Here is a 27,874-nt window from a genome sequence, read left to right on the forward strand (position 1 = left end):
TAAAAGTAGGCGAGGGATGATATTTTGCAAAAGACTACTTTATAGTGCAGTTGGAGTTTAAATTGAGTTAGATGCATAGCCCAAAGGACGGCAGATGGCGATATTGAGTCGTTTCATCTTACCATCCAAAGGGAGTCCATGCAGCAGGCTACACTTGTATCCCCCGTGGACCGGTTCAAACATAAAACATTCTCCATTCAGGCTGCAAAGGCGCCGATTTCCTCCTCAACTCGATTTAATGGTGAGAAGAAAACAGGGGAAATTGGCGTAATTTCCTTAGGAAACACCACTTTCCATAACCATGCTAGAGCAGCTAATGCCTATGAATGCTAGTCCTGGGGTGTAATCATTATGCTGATTCTGTTGCAAACCGTTTACTCCAAACAGAAAACGCAAACGCGAGTTTCTATTGGACAAATTCAGGTAGATACCTCCCCGTTTCGTTCCGTTTTCTCTGTTTGGTTCTTAAATGGTAAATGTTTCTGTCATGAATACAGCGCTGGGTGTATGGTGTTCAGCCAATCAAGTAGCAGCAGTCTGTTGTTTACCCCTGGCTGAAAGCGTGGCACATCATCAGGAAGTACCATTAGCCACTCTTACATGGTGGTGGAAAATGTGTTTCATAAAGAAAGTACCCATATTTTCCGCATTCTCATCATTAAAACATTCTAAATTCAGACTCGATGTATGTACAAACTGGTCCATGGAGGATATACGTGTTATACACTAAATAGCCAGCTGCATGCATTCGCTTTGGACGGTACACTTAAACGACTCAATATCACCATCTGCCGCCCTTTGGGCCATTAGCTACACTAATATCCTACATCGGTTTTTAGATGCAGTTCTTTGGGATTGGGTAGGCAAATCTGTTGATAGATCTGCTTGCAGAGGCAAAACATATACTGATAACGAAGGGGGAACGCCAGATAACCTTTGGAGCGCACAGAAGTCTTGCGCATGGAAGGCAGGGCACTTCCTGTTTTTTCCTCTGATTTTTTTCTTGCTTGCCAGAGAGCGCTTTCTATATTGAGTAATGGGGAAACAGGCATCCATCCACCTAACTAGTAACGTTAGGTCTGCACTTATGGACATTTCCAAATGAATCACAGGAAATATTGAAACTAAGTGGTTTTGTAGTTTAACGATGGACTCGATACGTCAAGCGTGAATAGTGAGACACAACAAGGTGTACTGCTAACTACTTCCACACTAGCTATTGAACGTAAGCTAGCTAACTTGGTACAATCAGCTACGATTTACTGTTGTGAATGGTGTAACGTTACCTAGCTAACGTTTGCGTGCCAGACAGTCAAACAGAGTAACGTTTCTCTTCTCTGAAAAGTATTTCCTCAACCAGGAAAGAGGTGAGTTGAAATCATCATGGTTGTTTCTACCGTTGCCTAGCTAAACTAACCAAATTAGCTAACTAAGTAAGTAAAGCCATAAAACCTGTGAAACCATGCTAATCATTGGCGCTACCAAGCTAGCTCGCATTATATTCTGAATCTGACAGCAGAATCGAGATTTGTTGCATTAGCTAATGAACCATATTATTCTAGCTCAATAACAGTGATTGTGACTTAACATAGAAGATCAAAAGACCGGTTTTATTCAATTTGTCATCTTACTATTACACTCAGTGTAAGGTGTTTGTTAGGAAATTTCAAAATAAATAGATAGGGTTAGTACTATCAATACCAGATCAATATCGCCATCTGCCGGCCTTTTGGCTAGGTTTAGCAGTATCTTTTCAGCTGCCAGCAGTATCTTATGTCACAGTCAGCGACTGCCAGCAGGAAGTCTCATCAGCCTGTTAACTGCTATTTCGTCCTATTGAGACACATCTCTCCTCCACTCCCATCCTCCCGTGGTCTCTTCCTCGGTGTCTGCCATCATTCCTCGGTTATATTAATTACTGTTTGGAGGCATCCAAGCAGCAGGTCGTCCTGCATCCCTATAAATCATGTATTAAACTGATGTCTCATTCAGCGGTATAGCACTCATACAGTGTAGTGCTCACACTCCAGTCTTCTGTAAATGGTCCATTGAAGTCATCTGTTAGACATTATATGCCGTTATGTTTATTAATGGTTGAGTATCAGTTGAATTCTGAAACTTAGGCTAAATGTGATTGGGAGTTCCATAGGGCGGCGAACAATTGGCCCAGCGTCGTTAGGGTTTAGCCGGGGTAGGTCCTCATTGTAAATAAGAATTTGTTCTTATTAACTGACTTGCCTAGTTAAAAAAATAAAATAAAAACTATTGCTGTCTCGAACGGCAGAATGGAATGGCAGTTTTGTAAAAGGACTTTCTGCTGTAAGACAAAGATGATAATAAAATCAGTTCATTCAGAATAACAGCAGCATGTCATTCAGTGAAGGAGTAGTTTATACACTCCCCCTTCCAGTCAACCACAAAAGAGCATTGATTTAGCAGATAATAGCTCATCGACGCTTGCTTGGAAGTGTTTTTCTTGACAGTGCTTTGGCTTATGTGTACAAATGCCATAGCAGCTATAGTGACTTCATTATGTAGCATCGTCCTTGGTAACAGATTGTGTCACTGGATTTATGAAGCATTAAGAGGTGATATAGTGCAAAGTTCCTGACTTATTGGGTTTCTATGAAACAGTATTTATGATGTTGTACGAGATACTGTTAGCTTTGGTCACTCTATGGGAGTGACGCTCAGTCATCTCTCAACATTGATTCACCTATGGGTTGTTCCACCTCAAAAAGCACAAGAAAGAGGATTTCAACACCCACCGGGTGATTCTCAGAAACCAGTTAAGCATAGCAGTAGCAAATTGAATTAGAAAACCATTATGCATCTGCAACAATCAGCTATCATTCTGAATACTAAGATGCCTAGTTTATGGCACAGTGTCTCATTTTAAATACATTTGAAAGACTTGAGAAATTACTTAAAAAAAAAAAAAAAAAGTCCACTTTTGACGTTTGATAATACATGCACATAATTACAGTAATTATGCTAAAATAAGGGGTATTTTAGTCAATTGCATTAAGATCAGATGTTGTTTTATGCAAATAATTTGGGATTAACAAGTGACAGTTTGATGATTTATTGGGTTACTGAATCTCTAATAGAGCTCAGTACAGTTTGATGGCGTATTGGGTTACTGAATCTCTGATAGAGCTCAGTACAGTTTGATGATGTATTGGGTTACTGAATCTCTGATAGAGCTCAGTACAGTTTGATGATGTATTGGGTTACTGAATCTCTGATGGAGCTCAGTACAGTTTGATGATGTATTGGGTTACTGAATCTCTGATAGAGCTCAGTACAGTTTGATGACGTGTTGGGTTACTGAATCTCTAATAGAGCTCAGTACAGTTTGATGACGTGTTGGGTTACTGAATCTCTGATAGAGCTCAGTACAGTTTGATGACGTGTTGGGTTACTGAATCTCTGATAGAGCTCAGTACAGTTTGATGACGTGTTGGGTTACTGAATCTCTAATAGAGCTCAGTACAGTTTGATTATGTATTGGGTTACTGAATCTCTGATAGAGCTCAGTACAGTTTGATGATGTATTGGGTTACTGAATCTCTGATAGAGCTCAGTACAGTTTGATGACGTGTTGGGTTACTGAATCTCTAATAGAGCTCAGTACAGTTTGATGACGTGTTGGGTTACTGAATCTCTGATAGAGCTCAGTACAGTTTGATGACGTGTTGGGTTACTGAATCTCTGATAGAGCTCAGTACAGTTTGATGACGTGTTGGGTTACTGAATCTCTGATAGAGCTCAGTACAGTTTGATAATGTATTGGGTTACTGAATCTCTGATAGAGCTCAGTACAGTTTGATGATGTATTGGGTTACTGAATCTCTAATAGAGCTCAGTACAGTTTGATGATGTATTGGGTTACTGAATCTCTGATAGAGCTCAGTACAGTTTGATGATTACCAAAACTTGCTTATCATTACCATAATGCATCAATTTTTAGGAAATACTCATTTCCCCCCAGTTCAGAGAAATTAGTCATTAAAGTTGTTAGGTTTATGTCCCATCCTGCGTCCTGATATTACCCAGCTCTGACCACTAGATGGTGCTCTTCCATCTAGTAGTCAGAACCTGGTAATATCAGGATGTAGGGTGGGACATAAATCTAACAACTTCAATGACTCATTTGTCTGTACAGTGGGGGGGAAAAACATTGCCAAATTCATTGAGAATGCATTACATAGGGAGAAGAAACAATACTCCAAGCTGCAACTCCATACTACTCCATACAGACATAGAGAACTGATACTGTATACTCGTTGTTGGGGTGGGGATTGGGGTGGGGGGTGGCTTTTGACTTTACTTGGATTCCTCATGTCTTACTCATTGTTAGAAAATGTTTTGGTCTAAATCAGATGTTAGGTACTATATTTATTGAATGTTATATGAATCCTATAAGTTAAAATGGCCAATTTGGGGGCAATCAATCTACTTAATTTCTCAGGTCATTATATTTCAGTAAAATAATGTTGCAGGAATGCTAATCTTACACGTTTCTAACTACAGAAACGACTTCAGAACAATCTGAGATGGTGGGTGTCATGGCTTGCTGGAATGACATGGAACGACCCCTACGAGATATTAGCATTCCACTTCCTTTGTCTGAAGCAAGTTTTACCAGAAATGACTCAAACTGAATGCATTTGATGGATAACAGCAAAGGCCTTTCAATTGTTGGCTGTTTGACCAAACAAATGATATGCATCATGGTTTTATGATGAACTAGGCTAACGCAAACGTTCCACACCTGCGCTTATCGAATCCATAGAGGGATCCTTTCATTCTGGCTATTAGCTACGCCCAATTTGCAGGATGGGAGTGTTGTAGTTTGTGTGCGTGTGTGTGTGTGTGTGTGTGTGTGAGAGAGAGAGTGACACACTGACCCAGTGAATTAGCGAGATGCCGTTACTGCTATGCTAACACATTCAGGTCAGGCTATCAGCAGCAGATGGTAATGTCTAGGCTGAGTGGGGAAAGTGATAGCCATGGCCAGGCCCACTAACACAGCAGGTGGGCTCTAAGCCTGTTGTGTATAGGCAGACTGTCCAGAGTCTGAAGTGTATGTTGGAGACAACCAGAGGATGGGGGAGGGCACTGTGTAGTCTTGTGCATAGTAATGTGTTTATCTCAGGTTGATTGTCACTATGATGCTACTTACTCACTGGCCTATATCCCTGGCTGTTAGGGATGCTTGAATAGTGGGCTTTTACAAACAGGATATGAAAACAGTTCTGGCAGGAATGTCATTTGGACCAGGGTTCCCCTCAAAGCCGACAGGCTAAAGCTCAATTAAGCTCGTATGGCTAATCATAAAAGTGAGATTGAGTTGGCCACATCAGTGGATGTAATTCTGACCTCTTGTAGGCCAGATTTCAGAGGGGGAAGTTTTTCCTAGCCACTGTGCTTCTACATCTGCACTGCTGGCTCTTTGGGGTTTTATGTTGTGTATCTGTATAAGCACCTTGTAGCAACTGCTTTTGTAAAAAATGGCTTTATAAAATACATTTGATTGATAAATACATTTGAAAAGGCAGTGAATAACTCAGCTTTTGTGAACTAGTTTTTTTCTTCATATTGTTCGACGTATATGGCTACATTTAGTAGCCTGACATTCTGTTTCTACTGAACATGGGCCAAAACGGACCACAGAGACATTTTGACCAGGTTAATTGACTTGCTCAGACTAAGAGGAACTTCACTCTCATGCGCCGTCTCCTCTCCTCTCACTCCCTTTGTCCGTTACGGTCTGTTTGCACAGATGATTGAATAGCATGTCAACGGTGCTACGTCGCCACAGTTCAGATAGGTTTAGATGATGCAACACACCGGTCTCTAGCCTTTTGATTCAAACGTTTGTTTTCAGTCTACAACACCACGTTCCAACAAATAACAGAAACGAGACCACATTCCAACAATAGTGTCTGTACAGTCAATGCAACATTGACACTTCACTTCCTTGTCACTTCTGTATACACCTGTAGTTTCTCATTTACCACCTCTATATATTTACACTACGACAACCTCGCATTCCAACACCATTAGAAAATGCATTGTGACATTGGCACATCAGACATCACTTCGTTGACACCTACATCTGTAGCCTATTCCTAACCGTCCAAATCCTTCTCCCAGCAGCATGCGGCGAGATCTGCATCCGTTCTAGAATGAAGAAGAGCCCGGCGCACCGTTGCAGGGACATCGAGAGGCAAGCCGGTTACCTGCAGCCGGAGCACTGCGCCCCTCCCCCGACCCGCCCCCGCTCCGACGCCATGTGGTTCATCCGCGACTGCTGCGGCATCGTGTGCGGCGTCATCACCTGGTGCCTGGTGTTCTACGCCGAGTTCGTGGTGCTCTTCGTCATGCTGCTGCCCGCCAAGAACCTGCTCTATAGTCTAATCAACGGGGCACTGTTCAGTACCCTCGCCTTCCTCGCCCTGGCTTCGCACGCCCGGGCCATGTGCACAGACCCGGTTAGTCTGGCTGGCTTTGTCTGTCTGTCTCAGTGATTCTGTGGCTTTGTTCCAATCCTCCCCCCAAAGTATGCACTTGTTCACTTTCCTTCACTGATTTGAAAGGGAATGACTGGAATAAAAAAATATGATGGATATTCTTACTAGCCCATGCCTCCACCAATCCAATGCTTTTAGATTTGTGGGCAGTGGTGAACGAGTACACACTTCAGGAGAAAGGAGATATTATTGTTACGCACCCAGTGAGTCAGTGAATGGACTCTCAGGCTAAACTGTCAAATGCAGTGCTTTCAGTCTAGAAATAAGTTATCTTCACTAGAAAACCTGTTTGTAGAGAACTCGTTCAAAACTGTGTGTATTGTTTTCAGATCTGAATGAATACCCCTGTCCTAACCCCCCGTGCCTCTCTCCCAGGGTGCGGTGCCTAAAGGGAACGCAACCAAGGAGTTTATCGAGAGCCTGCAGCTCAAGCCCGGTCAGGTGGTCTACAAATGTCCCAAGTGCTGCAGTATAAAGCCCGACAGAGCTCACCACTGCAGGTACAGTACAGCACTGCTGAAGTCTAGTCTGTCCCGTTCCACTTATTTTCTTCCAATGTTCTCTCCTGCCAATGTCGTTTAGCCTCAGCCTTGCTGCATTACTTATACCCACCGGTACTTACTGGATGGCTAAGGAGTTGTTCCCCGGACTTTGAAGTGCTTGAACCTAGTTTTAAGGGGACGAAAATGGCTAAAACAAAAAAGGGATTAGTTGAAGTAGGAATTGGGGAAAAAAGTACATAGCAACAAAAAATGTGAATTGATGTGACCATATAGTATAAATGTCATGACACCATACTGTAACACTTGTTCCACCTTCAGAGAATACCATGGTATCAGAACACCTCTATTAAAGCATATTGCGGCTCCATTATGGCAGATAATTGATGATGTGTCAGGGCCTAGTTGAGTGACTCCCCTGTGTGATGGGAGAGTACAGTTCCGCAGGTTATTCCCATCTCTCACCTCCACCAGTGTCAACATGTTGTTTGTCCCAAATGTAACCCTATATAGTGCACCATTATAGGGAATAGAGTGCCATTTGGGGCGCAGGCAGTGTGCACCGTGCAGCTACAGGAGGCTAGAAGGAGTGGAGGACCTCTCCACTCACTCTGCTGTGTCGGTGTGTTTTAATTGCCGGATTTAATTAGCGAGGCGTTGTGGCTGGTCTTCATGCCTCCAGAAGGAGCAGCTTGTGTAGGTCACGGGTTTGGCTCATATTTCCAGGCCTCTTCTCTATGTGGCTGTACCGTGCTGTCATGTCCTTGTGTGTGCCCCTCGCAGTGTGTGTAAACGCTGTATCAAGAAGATGGACCACCATTGCCCATGGGTAAACAACTGCATAGGAGAGAAGAACCAGAAATTCTTTGTGCTTTTCACAGTGAGTGTTTTTGGCCTCGAGCTACTCCGCTATTACTCAAGCATACATTCGCCACAAGCTGTTGTCGACTCCCTCACGTGAGATGTTGCTACTCGTCTCAGCAATCATACCTGACAGTTAATGCTGACTAATGTCCTCCTACAGACCTGCAAACTCAAGCCCACATTCATCAATACAACACATTCCATTCTGGATGTTACGAACCCCTTTGGCCCTGCAGACTAGGGGGGATGGAAACGAGACCCGTAACATATCTCATACAAATCATAAGTGAAAAGGAACAGTGAGAACTAAAAACAGACAACCTAAATCTACCGTCAAACACTTGTGGTTTAAACACACGGTAAAGGGGGGGGGGGGGAAGGGGGCTGAGCTGGACCCAAGGAAATAAATAATAAATATCCCAAAAAAAACTAAGCTAGTCTTACCTGCCTCAAGCACAGCTAGCTAACTAACCAATAAAATACAGTGGGTGGTCCGCCCAGTTCTAACTAGGGTTCTTAGACAATGTTTTCCTACGGGTAATGTATGCCCATGGGAGACTTGTCTTGGTATCCCCTTTTCCCACCAACAAACAAACAGTCATACACCATTACAATACATACTCCCATAATAACGGACAAATGTGACATGTAGGTGCGAAAACAGAAGAGAGAACTCAATCCGGAGGGAGAGAGAGAGAGAGTGTTTGGGAAAACAACTGACTGGGGGTTTTTAAACCAAGGGAAAGGGGATGTGATTGGGTAAGGGAAAAGGAGCAGGTGTGTCTTCTGATTGGCGACTGATGAGTGACACCTGTGACTAGGGCAGAAGGAGAGAAAACAAATACACACAGGATACCTGTATCCGTAACAATGTACAAAATCTTGACAGAATTATGATAAATACTTTTTCAAAATAAGAGCACTGCATGGTTAACTGATATAATGTTACTACTGTGTTAGCTGATGCGATGTAATATTTGTCTCCCTTTCAGATGTACATTTCACTGATATCCCTCCATGCCCTGGTCATGGTTGCCTTCCATTTTATCTTCTGCTTTGAGTCCGACTGGACGAGTGAGTACCATGCTGTTCAGCTATGTTAGCATTCTCTGTCAAATCCACCATACTGTTTTTAACTTTGCGTGGTTATTCCGCAACAGAGAAACACATTTCATGGATTTGGTGTCGTGGTTTCCATTTGCAATGATTTATTTCCACTACTTCATAAGTATCATGTTGTTTTCCTTCCCAGTACCCTGATTGTTCTCCTTTCACATCCTTTGACTCTCTCTTTGTTAAAGCATGACTTAATTGGTCAATGACACATACAGGATATCAACCTTTGTCTCTCCTTTCCTGCCCCCTAAGATAATACTTACCTGATGAGAAGGAATCCAGCACCCCTCTCCTCAGCTTCCAGACTATCAGTGCCCTCCAGTTTAAACCTCTTATCTCCTCTCCCCTCCCTTCTCCTCTCCCCTCCCTTCTCCTCTCCCCTCCCTTCTCCTCTCTTCCCTCGGCCCTCCCCAGAGTGCAGTACATTCTCTCCTCCTGCGACCGTCATCCTCCTCATCTTCCTCTGCTTTGAGGGACTCCTCTTCCTCATTTTCACCTCAGTGATGTTTGGGTCCCAGGTCCATTCCATCTGTACCGATGAGACGGTAAGTGAACTGAACACGCCACCAAGCATCCCTTTGCTCCCATTTACTCCCCCACTCAATGCTCCTCTCTTCCTTCTTAACCATCGCTGCTCAGCAGGTTTTTGGGGTTGATTCCGTTTGAACATTTAGGAAGTCAACTGGAATTCCAATTCCATTTTTTTTTGTCGTAGAAAAGCGGTGAGGACAATTGGAATTAGAATTCCAGTTTGCTTCCTGAATTGAAATGGAATTGGCCCCAACCATGCTGCTCAGTTACTAGATCCAGATTGCACATAGCTTTATTCAGGTTCTTGATGGAACCGTCCCCAAGATGTATAAGTAGCCAGGATTATTTTGAGACACATGGTCTCCTGCTGATGTTTTGCCTGTCGGATCTTATTTACAGGGCATAGAGCAGTTGAAAAAGGAGGAGAGAAGATGGGTTAGAAGGACAAAGTGGATGAACATGAGGGTGGTATTTGGCCATCCGTTCTCCATAGCCTGGCTAAGTCCCTTTGCAACCCCTGACCACGGGAAGGCAGACTATTACCAGTACGTTGTCTGAGAAGAAGAAGCCAAGCTCCAGCACCCATGCTACCAGCCTGTCTTTCAGGGTGCGGACTGACGATGTGCACAGGCGATACTGTTCCCGTGGCCTGACTTCACTGAGCATTACCTCTTGACACTTCTTTTCCTTTTCTGTTTTTGATCATTTTTAAATTTCAGGGTCTTCTTTGTGAAAAAAATCTTTATCTGCCTGTTTTTAATACTTGGCACTTATTTTGGTTTCTTTCTTTGCCTGGTGCTGATCTTGATATCTGTATGAAGAATACGTTATTTTCCCTTCTGTTCACAATCACAGCCAAGCCCTGCAAAACCATCAACTGTAAAATGAGTCTCTGCTTTTCTCACGTTTACCATTTTAAAGAAAGCCTTTACTGATGTAACCTAGCCAGAGACCGAATCGGACGTGGCTATAAACTGGGCTTTACCTTTGGGATAGAAAGGGTAGACGCTCTTAAACCCCCGACGTACAGTATTTCCTGTATTTGGTCATGTCCTGTTTGAGGACTAGGCCTAAACAAAGCAAACGCACGAGCTGAATCCAGATTGTTTTCGTCCACTGAAAAACCAATCAGTTCCAATAGGCCTATTTTCTCTTCCGACGTTGCAGTACCTCAGCCTTTCCGTAATGTATCCTTTATGGTATAAGCGATAGCCTTGTTGCCAGTGACACGCTGTTGATGTACTACCGACCCACAAGGCATTACATTTTGCTGTTTAGAACAGCCAAATCTGTTGCTGCAAGCTGCAGATTCTTTGCCTTTATAGGCGATGCGCCCTCTAAGCTGCACGCATGCCCGCAGGACTGCCGCGCAGAAGAATTGCCATGCCGCACAGACTCGAGAGATTGAACTTCACTGAGTTCACCCCATTAGTTTGCACTACGTAGATCAACGATTTTTTCTGTGATCGAATCAACATTATAAACTGAGATGTTGGAGCCCTGAATGCTGATTAGCTGACAGCTATATCAGACTGTATACCACGGGTATGGCAAAACATGTATTTTTACTGCTCTAATTAAGTTGGTAAACAGTTTATAATAGCGGTAAGGCACCGCTGGGGTTTGTGGTATATGGCCAATATATTATAAACTGGGATGTTGGAGCCCTGAATGCTGATTAGCTGACAGCTATATCAGACTGTATACCACGGGTATGGCAAAACATGTATTTTTACTGCTCTAATTAAGTTGGTAAACAGTTTATAATAGCGGTAAGGCACCGCTGGGGTTTGTGGTATATGGCCAATATACCACAGCTAAGGGCTGTATCCAGGCACTATGCGTCGTGCAGAAGAACAGCCCTTAGCCGTGGTATATTGGCCATATAGCACACCTCGGGTCTTATTGCTTAATTATATCAGCCCCTTTAAGCTGTTTTTTAAAAACTAGTCGGGTAAAAAGTGTGTGTGTCTTAATTAAAGGGGCAGTGTTCTATTTTGAGACAGGCTTGAATATGGAAATGAGCCAGTAGGCAGAAGGGTTGCCTATGCTGTCTAATTCTCTGAATGGTAATAATAATTAATTATTTGTAAAGTGGTTTCTTGCATCATACAATGCAATGTACATATTTGGCCCATGGTGTTACAGACCAAGTAAAAAGTCATTACTTAATGTCAAGCCCTTCATAATGTTTAAAGGTATCATGCAATGTAGGCCTGCATTGAACACCACATACAGACTACTGTAGGCTATATCATAGAAATCAAAAGCTATTTCTATCTGAAAATGTTATGGGATTTGCTCCATTGGTTTTGTTGGTAGGACTACATTATGCTCAAATAGCCACAATAGCCTATTGGCTACTGTCTAAAACTGTAAGGGTTCCACCTCAGTATTCACTGTAATCGCGTGCTGGAACTTGCATAAAATTCTCACAATGTTCAAGTTTCCGCTCACAACACCTAAAATTTGCTCAGTCCCCCGCCCAAAATGTTTGCTTATAGGACAGTACACCATGGACAATGGCAGTTGGGTAAAGATATTTTTGTAGCTCTGTAACTTTAAGTTTCAGTTGAATAGGGTATCTGCTTCCTCTCACAGGCTGTCAGTCATGTGCAGGATGGGTCCCCTCCAAAGGTCATGACAGGATGAGATTGGGAACAACAATGGATTGAAAGTCCAACTGCGGTAGCGGCTGGGGACAGTGGTTGATGGTTGTCTGTTGTAGCATGATGTCTTACTGGCTGGTGTATGTGACAACTGTTTCTATAGAAAAAGTACTGTGATGCCCTCTGAGATTTTCATTTGATCACTGAATAACTACGAAACTGGTAAATCAAATGTACATATTATTTCACTTTTTTGGAACAGAAGCATGCAGCTAAGTGTAATTCGTATCAAAACCAGGCTATCGGCTTGACATTGTGGTTATGAATCTGGCACAGCTGAGCTCTGCGGGACAAACATTGGTGATGACATTTAGGCCAGTGAAACGTGCACTGAAACTTGAAAGAACATTGTGGACAATGCTAACTAGTTCACACACTATGAAAAGCCACAGACCGGTCTGGATTGGCTCAAGGCAATTGGGCACCAGTTGCAAACAAACAAGCTTCATTCAAAGCAGATACTTCAGTGAAAATGCCTTTTGTCTGTGAGAAAATGATCACACAATCAATCTGTGTGTTCAGAAGCCTTACTATAGAAAGAGTATGGGCTGTTGGTGATGAACAGAATGGCTATGGCTACATCCCAAATGGGGCTCTATTCCCACAGGGCTCTAGTCAAAAGTAGTGTACTGTGTAGGGAATAGAGTGCCATTTGGGCCATAGACTAACTCATGTAGAATATTTTTGGTGCCATAGGAATCTCTGAACTCTTTCACCCTCCCTGCATATCATTTGGTACAGCTGATGGTGGAATGTACCATTGAGGCCACAGGGGAACTTTCAGAGACATTTGACCTTTTATGAAAATGCATTTTACCGACTGTCAAAGCCATGCTGAATGAACACCATGGTTATGTATTCATCAAACAAAAATGTTTCTCTCTTAATTGAGAATGCAGAGTGCATTTGCACGGCATGGGTGTCATTTGAAATGTGTATGGACCGCATTTTATAGATTTTTAAAAATGTATTATGAAGAATAAAATCAACTTTGAAGTCACTAAAGCAGCATGACACTATCATGACAGTCACCTTTCCTGTTTGTTTTTATTTTTACCCCTTTTTCTCCCCAATTGGTAGGTAGTCTTGTCCCATCGCTGCAACTCCCGTACTGACTCGGGAGAGGAGAAGGTAGAGAGCGATGTGTCCTCTGAAACACGACCCTGCCAAGCAGCACTGCTTCTTGACACACTGCACGCTTAACTCGGAAGCCGGCCGCACCAATGTGTCGGAGGAAACACCATACAACTGGCGACCGTGTCAGCGTGCATGCGCCCGGCCCGCCACAGGAGTCGCTGGAGCGCGATGGGACAAGGAAATTCTGGCCAGCCAAACCCTCCCCTAACCCAGACGACGCTGGGCCAATTGTGCGCCGCCTCATGGGTCTCCCGGACGGCTGTGTCACAGCCCGGGATCGAACCCGGATCTGTAGAGATGCCTCAAGCACTGCGATGCTCCACTCGAGAGGCCGGACAGTCACTTTTTCTAAGCAGTTAATTTTTTTATGAATAGGTGACTTTAAAGTTAAAGATGCTTCAATCAAATCTACTACCATATCTTTCTGATTTGGTGCACCTTTTTTTATATTAAAGCAGAACATTCAACTACCTAAATCTCAATACTGCTATCTCCTACTTGAACTGATGGACCCTTATAAGCTCTGTAGTGACTCACATATAACTGGGTCATTCTATGAAAATGGTGGCTTTTTGAACAGCAAACTTTTACAAATGTTCATTCTTTTTTTTAAAATCAAAACGTATAGTCAGATAAGTTAACCCCTTAACGTTATAAATCAACATAAATGACAGCTTAACATATTTTTATATTTTTACTACTTTACATAAACAAAAATGCTTGTGCTGCCTTTTTGTCACTGGTGTTACCTGTATTTTAGATGACAATTCAGGCTTTCTAGAATGTAATTTCAGTCTTTAATTATGTGATTGCAATATTGAAACAGTAATAAAATACTAATAAGTATTTTTTTTAAATATAATTGTTGAGGGTTTTGTAAAACATTACGTTGAGAAAAAAGTTTGTGGTGTTATTGATTGTCATTGGGGTTACCAGCAAGAACAGTAACACCAGTGACGATAACACCAGTGACAAATCTACAGACAAGATGGCATATCTAAGACGGCGGCCACTGTAGCTCAAACCACACTTCTTAAATTGTAAATAAATCACTTAATCGTGCAATTTTATAAATCATTTTAATCCAATTTCCTTTCCCCTTACTATAAACTGTGTGACACATCTTAAGTCCTCGCATGAAATTACCAAGTTAATCATCAAATTGTTAACATATGAAGAGAGAGTGCACACTCACCATGTGCTTTTCAAAACAATCCCGTCTCCAATGAACCTTTGACCCAGGAAGAAGTTGGCAAGGATGTTGCATTCTTTTTCAAAGTGGTGGTTTTTATACATTTTAGCACCAGTGACATGAAATTGAGGAACAGCTATTACTTGTAAATTATTTGTAATATTTATTTGATATTTTAGTTTTTAAGTAGTCCACTAAATAACTATAATACTTGTCTTTGTATTATGGCATTTAAAGAGGGAGATAAACTCAAAATATGTCACTAAACCATGACTCCTGAAACAATATTGTTTTGTGTCATTATCTCACACTTTTAACTTTTTTCCTGGTGAATAACGCCGGGACAGGAAACCCACCATTTTCGTAGAATGACCCAACTATCAAATACTGTGACTAAAGTTGACTATCATATCAGACTAAATGCTCTCCAAAAATACATTCTTTAGTTTATCTTTAAAAGGTGCTTCCTTTTCCAGCTCATTCCAGTTTGACCTTTTAACCAAATAACTTCCAACTAATTATCTGCTCATCATGTACACGCCTCACAGGCATGTATTAATTCTTTGTAGATTTGTAGATTAATTCTTTGTAGAAGTTCCTGAATCTGATTCATGTCGGTCTGTGCCAGAGTCACTTTGAGGAGAGACATCAGTGCCTTCAGAAAGTATTCATACCCCTTGACTTTTTCCACATTTTGTTGTGTCCATTCAAAATGGATTCAATATAGATTTTTTTTTTTATCACTGGCCTTCACACAATACCACAGAAAATTAAAGTGGAAAATGTTTACAAATTAATTCAAAATGAAAAGCTGAAATGTCTAAAGTCAATAAGTATTCAACCTCTTTTTGTTATGGCAAGCCTACATACGTTCAGGAGTAAAAGTGTGCTTAACGAGTCAGATAATAAGTTGCATGGACTCACTCTGTGTGCAATGATTTTTGAATGACTACCTTATCTCTGTACACCACACATACAATTATCTGTAAGGGCCCTCAGTTGACCAGTGAATTTCAACCACAAAGACCAGGGAGGTTTTCCAATGCCTCGCATAGAAGGGCACCTATTGGTAAATGGATAAAATAAAATAAAAAGCAGACATTGAGTATCCCTTTGAGCATGGTGAAGCTATTAATTACACTATGGATGGTGTATCAATACACCCAGTCACTACAAAAATACAGTACAGGCATCCTTCCTAACTCAGTTGCAATGAGGCCATTGGTGACTTTAAAACAGAGTGTAATGGCTGTGATAGGAGAAAATTGAGAATGGATCAACAACATTCTAGTTACTCCACATTTCTAACTTAAGTGAAAAGAAGGAAGCCTGTACAGTATAAAAAATATTCCAAAACGTGCATCCTGTTTACAAGGCACAAACAATACTGCAAAAACAGTTTGGCAAAGCAATTCACTTTTTGTCCTGAATACAAAGTGTTATGTTTGGGGCAAATTCAATACAACACATTACTGAGTACCACTCCATATTTTCAAGCATAGTGGTGGCTGCATCATGTTAGTTAAATAAAGGTTAAATAAATAAAAATACCCCATAATGACAAAGAAAAAAAATGTTTTTTAGATTTTTTTGCAAATGTATTAAAAATAAAAAAACAGAATACCTTATTTACATACACTACCAGTCAAAAGTTTGGACACACCTACTCATTCAAGGGTTTTCCTTTATTTTTTACTATTTTGTTATGAAATAACACATATGGAATCATGCAGTAACCAAAAAAGTATTAAACAAATCAAAATATTTGTTATATTTTAGATTCTTCAAAGTAGCCACCCTTTGCCTTGATGACAGCTTTGCACACTCTTGGTATTCTCTCAACCAGCTTCACCCGGAATGCTTTTCCAACAGTCTTGAAGGAGTTCCCACATATGCTGAGCACTTGTTGGCTGCTTTTCCTTCACTCTGCAGTCCAACTCATCCCAAACCATCTCAATTGGGTTGAGGTCGGGTGATTGTGGAGGCCAGGTCATCTGATGTAGCACTCCATCTCTCCTTCTTGGTCAAATAGCCCTTACACAGCCTGGAGGTGTGTTGGGTCATTGTCGAGTTGAAAAACAAATGATAGTCCCACTAAGCGCAAACCAGATGGGATGGCGTATCGCTGCAGAATAGCCATGCTGGTTCAGTGTGCCTTGAATTCTAAATAAATCACAGACCGTGTCAACAGCAAAGCACCCCCACACTATCATACCTCCTCCTCCATGCTTCACTGTAGGAACCACACATGCGGAGGACATCCGTTCACCTACTCTGTGTCTCACAAAGACATGGCGGTTGGAACCAAAAATATCAAATTTGGACTCATCAGACCAAAGAACAGATTTCTACCTATCTAACGTCCATTGCTCGTGTTTCTTGGCCCAAGCAAGTCTCTTCTTATTATTGGTGTCCTTTAGTAGTGGTTTCTTTGCAGCAATTTGACCATGAAGGCCTGATTCACGCAGTCTCCTCTGAACAGTTGATGTTGCGATGTGTCTGTTACTTGAACTCTGTGAAGCATTTATTTGGGCTGCAATTTCTGAGGCTGGTAACTCTAAGGAACTTATCCTCTGCAGCAGTGGTAACTCTGGGTCTTCCTTTCCTGTGGCGGTCCTCATGAGAGCCAGTTTCATCATAACACTTGATGGTTTTTGCGACTGCACTTGAAGAAACTTTCAAAGTTCTTGAAATGTTCTGCATTGACTGAACTTCATGATGGACTGTCGTTTCTGTTTGCTTATTTGAGCTGTTCTTGCCATAATATGGACTTGGACTTTTATCAAATAGTGCTATCTTCTGTATACCACCCCTACCTTGTCACAACACAGCTGATTGGCTAAAACAAATTAAGAAGGAAAGGAATTCCACAAATTAACTTTTAACAAGGCACACTTCTTAATTAAAATGTGTTTCAGGTGACTACCTCATAAAGCTGGTTGAGAGAATGCCAAGAGTGTGCAAAGCTGTCGTCAAGGCAAAGTGTGGCTACTTTGAAGAATCTCACATTTCTTTAACACTTTTTTAGTTACTACATGATTCCATATGTGTTATTACATAGTGTTGATGTCTTCACTATTATTCTACAATGTAGAAAATAGTCCAAATAAAGACAAACCCTTGAATGAGTAGGTGTGTCTAAACTTTTGACTGGTACTGTAAGTATTCAGACCCTTTGCTATGAGAATCAAAATTGAGCACAGGTGCATCCTGTTTCAATTGATCATCCTTGAGAAGTTTCTCCAACTTGATTGGAGTTCACCTGTGGTAAATTCAATTGATTGGACATGATTTGGAAAGGCACACACCTTTCTATATGAGGTTCCACAGTTGACAGTGCATGTCAGAGAAAATAACAAGCCATGAGGTCATAGGATTTGAACGTAGAGCTCCGAGACAGGATTGTGTCGAGGCACAGATCTGAGGAATGGTACCAAAACATGTCTGCAGCATTGAAGGTCCACAAGAACACAGTGGCCTCCATCATTCTTAAATGGGAGAAGTTTGGAACCACCAAGACTCTTCCTAGAGCTGGCTGCCCACCAAACTGAGCAATCGGGGGAGAAGGGCCTTAGTCAGGGAGGTGACCAAGAATCAGATGGTCACTCTGACAGAGTTCCAGAGTTCATCTGTGGAGATGGGAGAGCCTTCCAGAAGGACAACCATCTCTGCAGTTCTCCATCAATCAGGCCTTTATGGTAGAATGGCCAGACGGAAGCCACTCCTCTGTAAAAGCTACATGACAGCCCGCTAGGAGTTTGCCAAAAGGCACCTAAAAGACTCTCTCTTTGGCTTGAATGCCAAGCGTCACATCTGGAGGAAACCTGGCAACCATCCCTACGGTGAAGCATGGTGGTGGCAGCATCATGCTGTGGGATGTTTTTCAGCGGCAGAGAGTTGGAGACTAAGTCAGGATCGAAGGAAAGATGAAAGGAGCAAAGTACAGAGAGATCCTTGATGAAAACCTGCTCCAGAGCGCACAGGACCTCAGACTGGGGTGAAAGTTCACCTTCCAAAGTACAGAGAGATCCTTGATGAAAACCTGCTCAGGACCTCAGACTGGGGTAAAAGTTCACCTTCCAACAGGACAACGACCCTAAGCACACAGCCAAAATAACGCAAGAGTGGCTTCGGGACAAGTCTCTGAATGTCCTTGAGTGGCCCAGCCAGAGCCTGGACTTGAACCCGATCAAACATCTCTGGAGAGACCTGAAAATAGCTGTGCAGCGATGCTCACTATCCAACCTGACAGAGCTTGAGAGGATCTGCAGAGAAGAATGGGAGAAACTCCCCAAATACAGGTGTGCCAAGCTTGTAGCATCATGCCCAATTAGACTTGAGGCTGTAATTGTTGCCAAAGGCGCTTCAACAAAGTACTAAGTTAAAGGGTCTGAATACTTATGTTAATGTGATATTTCTGGAGGTTTTTGCACCAAAAAAACAACAACCTGTTTTTGCTTTGTCATTATGCGGTATTGTGTGTAAATTCATTAATCTTTTTTTTTTTTTTTTTTTTTTTTAGAATAAGGCTGTAACATTACAAAATGTGTAAAAAAAGTCAAGGGGTCTGAATACTTTCCAAATGCACTGTATATGCAAACGGATGTGGACACCCCTTCAAATTTGTGGATTTGGTTATTTCGGCCACACCCATTGCTGACAGGTGTATAAAATCGAGCACACTGCCATGCAATCTCCATAGTCAGTTAGCTTCCAACAAGTCAGTTAGTCAAATTTTTGTCCTGATAGAGCTGCCCCGGTCAACTGTACTTGCTCATATGGTGAAGTGAAAACGTCTAAGAGCAACAACGGCTCAGCTGTGAAGTGGTAGGCCACACAAACTCACAGAACGGGACCACCGAGTGCTAAAGCACGGAACGTGTGAAACTTGTCTGTCCTCAGTTGCAACACTCAGTACTGAGTTCCAAACTACCTCTGGAAGCAACGTCAGCACAAGAACTGTTCGTCTGAAGCTTCATGAAATTAGTTTCCATGGCCTAGCAGCCGCACACAAGCCTAAGATCACCATACGCAATGCCAAGCATTGACTGGAGTGGTGTAAAGCACGCCAACATTAGACTCTGGAGCAGTGGAAACGCGTTCTCTGGAGTGATGAATCACGCTTCACCATCTGGCAGTCTGACGGACAAATGTAGTTTAAGCGAAAGTTGTCAGTGATGGAAAAAGTACCCAATAGTCATACTTGAGTAAAAGTAAAGATACCTTAATAGAAAATGACTCAAGTAAAAGTTAAAGTCACCCAGTAAAATACTACTTGAGTAAAAGTCTGAAAGTATTTTAATTTAAATATAATTAAGTAGGTATCAAAAGTAAATGTAATTGCTAAAATATACTTAAGTGTCAAAAGTATAAATCATTTCAAATTCATTATATTAAGCAAACCAGACGCCACCGTTTTCTTGTTTTTGAAATTTACGGATAGCCAGGAGCACACTCCAACACTCAGACGTAATTTACAAATGAAGCATGTATGTTTAGTGGGTTGGCCAGATCAGAGGCAGTAGGGATGACCATGGATGTTCTCTTTATGTGTATGAATTAGACCATTTTCCTGACCTGCTAAGCATTCAAAATGTAACGAGTACTTATGGGTCTCAGGGAAAATGTATGGAGTAAAAAGTTGTTGTTTTTTCTTGAAGAATGCAGTGAATTTAAAGTAAAATAGTAAAGTACAGATACCCCAAATAACTACTTAAGTACTACATTCAAGCATTTTTACTTACGTTTTTTATGCCACTGGACAAAGGAACTAGTATTCTTTCATATCTGTCTCTTTATACATTTTTTCAAACACACCGCTATAAATAAATATTTCACAAAGTGCTTCTCTTTCAATGTTTATCTGAATGCAAAAGTTTAAGTTACTGGAGTTATATGGAAATTAATGACAATAAATGTATTGTTTTTTTAAAATGGTCGTCCGTCTGTCAAACATTTTTGTCTTATTAAAGGGATTGTTAACTCAAAAACGTATTTAAATAGATAGTTAGTTTTTCAGTAAACTATCCCTTTAAGACTATTTCCAGGTAGACAATATACTGTACCTGTGGAATAGTTAATGTAGTGGTGCATTGTGAATGACCTTCATGTTTTCATGTACAGTTTCAATTGATCGTATGCCTTACTTGTTATGCTAACACACCAAGACAGTCGTGAAGAGGGCACGACAACACCTTTTCCCCCTCAGGAGGCTGAAAAGATTTGGCATGGGTCTCGAGATCCTCAAAAAGTTCTACAGCTGCACCATCGAGGACATCCTGACCAGTTGCATCAATGCCTGGTATGGAAAAATACTCGGCCCCCGACCGTAAGGAGCTATAAAGGGTAGTGCGTATGGCCCAGTACATGACTGGGGGCAAGCTTCCTGCCATCCAGGACCTATATAGTAGGCGGTGTCAGAGGAAGGCCCCAAAATTGTCAAAGACTCCAGTCACCCAAGTCATAGACGGTTCTCTCTGCTACCGCACGGCAAGCAGTACCAGATCGCCAAGTCTAGGTCCAAAAGGCTCCTTAACAGCTTCTACCCCCAAGCCATAACACTGCTGAACAATTAATAAAATGGCCACCCGAACTATTTACATTGACCCCCCCTTTGTTTTTACACTGCTGCTACTCGCTGTTTATTATCTATGCATAGTCACATAGTCACTACCCCTACCTACATGTACAAATTACCTAGACTAACCTGTACCCCCACACATTGACTCGGTACCGGTACCCTCTGTATATAGCATCGTTAATGTTATTTTATTGTGTTACTTTTTTTCCTTTTCCTTTAGTTTATTTAGTAAATATTTTCTTGACTCTATTTCTTGAACTGCATTGTCGGTTAAGGGCTTGTAAGTAAGCATTTCACGGTAAGGTCTACACCTGTGGTATTCGGCACATGTGACAAATACAATTTGATTTGACAATCAATTTATTAGGTCATCTGAGAAATTGACTGGACTCTTAACCTTATAAATTCGGCCTGTATGTGCATCTCTTTCCATTGACGGTAGTTAATTAGTCTCTTGGGAGTTTTAGATGAGTCATTTAGAATAATGAATGTGTCACACCCTGTTCTGTTTCACCTGTCTTTGTGATTGTCTCCACCCCCTCCAGGTGTCACCCATCTTCCCCATTATCCCGTTTATTTATACTTGTGTTCTCTGTTTGTCTGTTGCCAGTTCGTTTTGTTTGTTCAAACATACCAGCGCCTGTCTTTGCTATAGTCCCTGTTTTCTAGTTTCCCGGTTTTGACAATTCCTGCCTTCCCTGAGCCTGCCTGTCGTCCAGTACCTTTGCCCCACTACTCTGGATTACCGACCTCTGCCTGACCTGACCATGAGCCCGCCTGCTGTTCCGGTGCCTTACACCCTCTCTGGATTTTTGACCCCTGCCTGCCTTGACCTGTCGTTTGACTGCCCGTTTTAAAGAATAAACATTTGTTCCTTCTACACTGTCTGCACCTGGGTCATACCTTAACGGGATAGAATGAACAAATAACAGTTCACTTTCCTAGATGTGGTTTATTTCACATTGTGCACCATCTCATATTTGGATGAGTGGTTACACGTGTCCATAATATTTTCTGTAAATAGAAGATATTTACACTTACAAATGTTAGTTTAATATAAGTTATATTAGACTAGATATGAATGGTTCATATTTCTTACCAGTGCAGACAAAGAGTTTGCAGTCTACCCAAACACCTGTTTTCCTCTCCCTCTGTTGTCCAAGAAGTGATGACTAACAGTTTGTCACACACAGACACAGCATCAGTGTGTGCAATCAGATTCTATTGGCTAACAGACATTTTCTGAGACTTCCTCCCTTATCATACACCATTTACTAAGAGCCAATCAACATATTCAAAGGATGGGGAGGTGGCTTGTCCAAGTAAGGACTCTTTTAATAATGCATTTTTGTTCATAATACATTGCCTTTCCTTATCCCCCTAGTAGGGCCCCAGTGCTGCACTAATCTGGAACACACACCTTAACAGGTCAGTCCTCCCAAACTAATATCTACAGTTTATAACATGATATCCATATCTACAGTATAATGGTTACAACAAACATTTCCCATTCAGGGGCTGGCGATAAAACATTTCATGAAACCACTACTCGAATGCACTGATTTATCTTGCCCTTAGTGACAGTGGCTTCACAGGTAAATGTTTATCCTCAGTTTAGACTGACTGAAGAACACAGGAGAAATGTCAGCACCAATGTCTCCCGTCCTGATTCAACAGCATAGATAGTCACATTGCCAGGGAAGTAGATTACATTACATACAAAACCTGCAGTCTGTAATGTACTGCAACTGGACGGAGAACCGATTCCATAGTGTGCGTTCTTCTGCATTTACACAGACATATCATTGTCTAATAGATACAGTCAGAATACAGGTAGCTACCGTTGGTTGTTGCATGCATATGATACGTATAAAAAACAACAGCAAAGTGGGATCGTATAGTACAGTTGTCAAGTCAAACTCCAGTCTATGGTAGCGTTGTCAGTATTACGCAAAAAGCCCATTTCCACAACAGCACATCACAGTGTTAAGGAATATCAGGGAAGTACACCGTTGGAGGACAAGCATGCTAGTAATACACACTACTTTCAGTAGTTGGGTTAGAAACCCCACAGCAACATTTGACCTTTTGGAAGTCTTGGAAAATGCAGAGGGAGGAACTGTGCTACCGGATGCCTCCCTTACCCCAAGGATAACCTCAAACTGATTTTAATTGCATTGGAAAACTAGGATAGACATTGTTGATGATACAGGCCTACAGCTGGAAGACAAACAGCTGGTGACACTCAATTAAAAAGGCCAGACATTGGAGTAACTGTTGTTTAGACACCCCATTAGGTCAGAAAGAAATAATGAGTCTCTTCTGCCAAAGGGAATAAGGGATAGTTCACTCCAAAATTTTAGTTGAGGTCAGACGTGGGCTAATGTCAAGAGGTCCAAGCTGTCTGCTGTGTAGATACAGCTCTGTGCCTCAACTCCAAATGAATTGGAAAGACAGGCACCATCTAAAAAAGATTAAATTAGACTGTGCCTATCCTTTGTCTCATCTCGACATTAGGCCACTTTTGAGGTTTGAATATGTCTGACAAACTTTGATTTTTGAGTGAACTGGACATTATCACTTTACAGGCAGCTGAGGTCACTACGATTTCTTGGGGCCACTTAGCAGTTTGACTTCACAATGCATTGACAGAGCCACTGCTGTGGTTACAGTGGGTAAAAGGCAGGATCAACATATTTGGGTACTTTGGTTTGACTTAATTGGGTTTAGACCTTGTTAGGAACTTTCTATTAGACATTTGCTATAAAGGCAGGCAAGGCCAAACCTCCTCAGAATCCACAAAACATGTCAAAACTCTGTAAGGGTCAAGTCCTCAAGATACGAGGCTATAAACATGATACAACTGAGAAGTTGATGTGTATTCTCTGAGCCACATCATGTATTATACAGTAATAAGCAATGAGAATATCAATGTGTTTGCTGTATTTGCGTATATCTAGCAGTAGCAGCATTTTTGAGACCACTTCCATTCACACATCACCTTGAACATGCAATGTTGGTGTGGAAGTTTACAGTGAGTGTCATCTTAGGATATGTGAGCAAAACAGCTTTTGTGTTCTCAAGTATTGATGTCATGCACACATTGCTGATGATGTCAAAGTGTTTAAAACACACAAAAAAAAATCACTGTATATTTCTTACATGGTATGTTTTGACAGTGCTTTACCTTGAAAAGTTGCCATTCACCCGAGAAATGCTATTGTTTGTCACAGATAGTAGGCTATACGTTGCATTACTGGTTTCTTTCTATATCAGTTAATTAGTTGTGCCTTCCGACAGGTTTGTCATTCGTCCTTCCTGGCTCGGTCGTTGGGGGCCGCCCTCTGAAGCACCAGGAGGCCAGAGAACGTGAGGGAGATTCCCACCCACCACAACGCAATCTGGGTCTCCCCGAAGATAAGCTGCCCCAAAAAGGCCTGTGGCAAAATACAGGTATTTACATTTAGTGCACCAGTCATTACACTTATTTCTCTCTATTATTGACAGCACTTAAAAAACGGAAAATCTGTGTATACATTATTTATAAATAATTGTGTCTTTTCCACAGGGAAACGTGTACTTACGGAAGATATGAAGTTGGAAGCGGTGGTGGTCACAGTGGTTCGGATGGAGGAGGAAGAGTGCCTGAGAGCCTTAGCAAGGAATGTCCACATCACAGCATTACAGGTGAAGAGCAGCCCCCCACAAAGAAGCCTCAGGGGGATGTGTAGCTGAAACAAACACACAAACACAATAGACCCCTTTCTGTGTTTGCAAACATCGCTGCACTAGGGCGATGTACACAAGTTGGTGGCAGAACAAGGGGGAGTTCTTATAGAATGCCAGCAAAAAAAGCCTCTATTTACATGTTGCTTATAAGTGCATTGCACACTACTTTTGGATTAGAATCATACTTTAAGGATATTATAAATGTCCTGCTTAATATAATGTTTGTGTCATCATCGCAAATCAAGTGCATTATACTTTTTAAAAAACAGCCTATTAGCCTATGAGCGTTAGAATTCTAGCTAACAACGGCTGAATCCAAAAGAGTTATTTTACAAAGATAACAACCAAATATAATCTTTGTGACTATTCAAGCAAGAGTCTTAACATCATTGTAAGCATAGGAGAACCGCAAAAAGTGACTTTGTTTATAAGTAATAAAAACGTAAATCTAGGTTATGTTGAACGGGCATAGATGGTGATGGCTTTTTACTGCTGCCAATAGTAGCACGCATTTGTGCGTGACGTCAGTGTGTCGTGTCCTGGAATGTGGTCTATATGAATGAAAACAATGTTATGTTGCAATTGAGTCACATCAAATAGTTGAGCTCCATTTCAGGGATTTGGAGCCTATTTTAGTTGTGTGTCTTGATATGTAAATGTATGTCAAATAAATATCTGACGGCTATATAAATAAATAATATAGATGATAACTCAAACGTAAAATCATGACACCAGATTATGGAGGTCGTTTCAAGCAGCCCAATTACAATATGGTATTTACATTGAATGGACAATTGCCCATATGTTAAACTAGGATCACATTCGGCCACTAGAATAAAATGATACTCAACATAAGCAAATATATTGCTTTAACACAAAAATAAACGATGTAATACTGCACTACTGTAGGTCGCACGAGCTGCAATGTCGTTCAAGCACGCGGGTACGACACGAGATCGATACACAGCATCGCCTGTCCAGCTGAGCGAGCCGCCGATGGTGCTGGTGCTGATGCTGAGCGCACGAGCTGGAATCGGGAGCCTTAAACTCGTCACTGGAAAACCCCAACTTCCCTTCTCGCGGACGTATTGCTATGCTAACACATTGACATTTACATTATTCAAAGCCACCCGAATCCCATCGCGTTAATAATTCAGGCACTTAAACGGCGGCGATTCCTCACCCAGTCACAAGCGGTAGTTTCGTCCGGTTGTCTAAATTTCCGCTGCTCTCCCCATGTTCGTAGCCCCGTTTCACATACACCTTTAAGGTAATCGGCTCCAAGTGACAGCTTTGCAGATGAAGATGCGACAGCCCCGAGAAACCCCGCCAGGAGCGCATAGAAAACGCCGGGGAACATGTTGACAACCAAGGCACATATTTTTCTAATCCATCACATTCCTACGGCGGTATTGAGTTGAATGTGTGGGTCAAATTTTATCTACAGGCTACTTCCTAACAATAACCGCCAGGAGATAGCCACACCAATCAAAATACTTGCTCAGCGGGGAAGGTGCACAAAGTGGTTGGACACAGAACTCCACGGCTGTGTAGCATTGTGGGATGAGTAGTTTCTTCAACGGCATCACGTGTTCAGGAATTCTGTGGATATTGGATAAGAATTTATTTCAGGAATCAATAGGTTTAAGAGTGAGTTCTAGTCTCTCAAAGGCAAGACCCAATTAATGAATCATGATAGGCCTTTAATTAGTCTCATTCATATTTATAATATTAAATTTAAAGCCAGACGTTCTATTTTAATCACAAAAAATAATCAAACATTAGGCAATAGGCTAGGTTAGCCATATAGCCTACTACTTTGTTAATCTGCTCTATATTAAAGTTGCAATATGCAACTTTTTGAGAAACCTGACCAAATTCACATAGAAATGTGAGTTATAGATCTGTCATTCTCATTGAAAGCAAGTCTAAGAAGCAGTAGATGTGTTCTATGTGCTTTCAGTCTATGCTTACTGGTCTTGCGTCATTTACTTTCGTTTTTTTACACGAGCTTCAAACAGCTGAAAATACAACATTTTTGGTTATGGAAAATATATTTCACAGTGGTTTAGATGGTACAAGGATTATCTACACAAATGCCTCTGTATTGATGTGTAATATTGTTATTATTGTTGCAATTTAAAAAAATTAAAAATCTCTGATTCTCTACTGGGCGGGCACTATAAAGTGGGCCTAATAGGTTATTTAGTGTGGTTTCAATCAAATTATCCATAAACTATAGGCTATAGGCTGTTGAGTGCATGCTCTGAGAAGCAAAGAGCATATATATTTCTAAGATAGCTGCTGGGATGGTGTAAATAAAACTAGGCTGCATTGCACAGAGTCCCGGCCTGATCTGCTCTTGCTGATCAAAAACTGGTCTTCGATGGACTCTGGCTGGACTGAAGTCGATCCAAAGTTAGAACAATTTCAACTGTATAAAGGGTCCGTCTCGCAACGGAGCCTTCAACCGCAAGGGGACGTTGCATTTCCACTCCATTGTGGATGTCCTCATTGAAATACATTACATCTGGCACAACGTAACGGAGTGCTTATGGGTTATGGGAACGAGGTTGATGCCTCGATCACACCTACAGTGTTTTGTGTTTTGGTACACCAGAAGTACATTCATTTCCAATTGAACGCTGCGTTTGCCTTGCAGCATTGCGTTGCAGACGCAGTTGCAGCGCGTTCTGCGTGCTGAATATTTTGGAGAAATCGAACGTATTGTATGCGTAGATGGCTTGGCAGAAATGATAGCAGAAGGTGATTGTTGAACTTCTGTTGCACACATATCCAGATGATGCTGCGTACCATTTTGCAGGACCACTGTAGGTGTGTTCGAGGCGTGAGGCTCTCTCTGGTCTGTCCAAGAAGTGAGGGTAAACGGTAGGCATGTTCTCTGCCATCCACTTTTAATTATTATTTTGGCTATAGGGGAGAGTCATTTTTTTTTTTTTTTCAAGCTCTAAGGGAGGGTTTAGATAAAATATATTTTGCAGAAGGGAGGGCCATCC

At 41.6% G+C, this 27,874-nt stretch overlaps 2 protein-coding genes across 3 annotated transcripts; one reads left to right on the top strand and one right to left on the bottom strand.

Moving 5' to 3' along the window:
- Positions 1-971: 971 nt before the first annotated feature.
- On the top strand, positions 972-11,098 carry LOC120022781 (palmitoyltransferase ZDHHC3-like). 2 transcript variants are annotated; one of them, XM_038966776.1, is made up of 7 exons: positions 972-1,367; positions 6,163-6,500; positions 6,915-7,039; positions 7,823-7,919; positions 8,896-8,977; positions 9,434-9,564; positions 9,950-11,098. In XM_038966776.1, exons 2-7 carry the CDS (start codon positions 6,195-6,197, stop codon positions 10,106-10,108), a joined length of 900 nt encoding a protein of 299 aa, XP_038822704.1. In that variant the 5' UTR covers positions 972-1,367; positions 6,163-6,194; the 3' UTR covers positions 10,109-11,098. The 2 variants fall into 2 exon arrangements, with proteins under 2 accessions (XP_038822704.1, XP_038822705.1); XM_038966777.1 differs by having other exon boundaries at positions 6,166-6,500.
- Positions 11,099-24,433: 13,335 nt separating this feature from the next.
- On the bottom strand, positions 24,434-26,217 carry LOC120022407 (transmembrane protein 42-like). Its single transcript, XM_038966294.1, has 3 exons — positions 26,041-26,217; positions 24,713-24,859; positions 24,434-24,565 (listed from the first exon to the last, which is right to left on the bottom strand). Exons 1-3 carry the CDS (start codon positions 26,215-26,217, stop codon positions 24,434-24,436), a joined length of 456 nt encoding a protein of 151 aa, XP_038822222.1.
- Between the last annotated feature and the right edge of the window lie 1,657 nt (positions 26,218-27,874).

This window comes from Salvelinus namaycush, chromosome 27, assembly GCF_016432855.1.
Source record: "Salvelinus namaycush isolate Seneca chromosome 27, SaNama_1.0, whole genome shotgun sequence".
Taxonomy (NCBI): domain Eukaryota; kingdom Metazoa; phylum Chordata; class Actinopteri; order Salmoniformes; family Salmonidae; genus Salvelinus; species Salvelinus namaycush.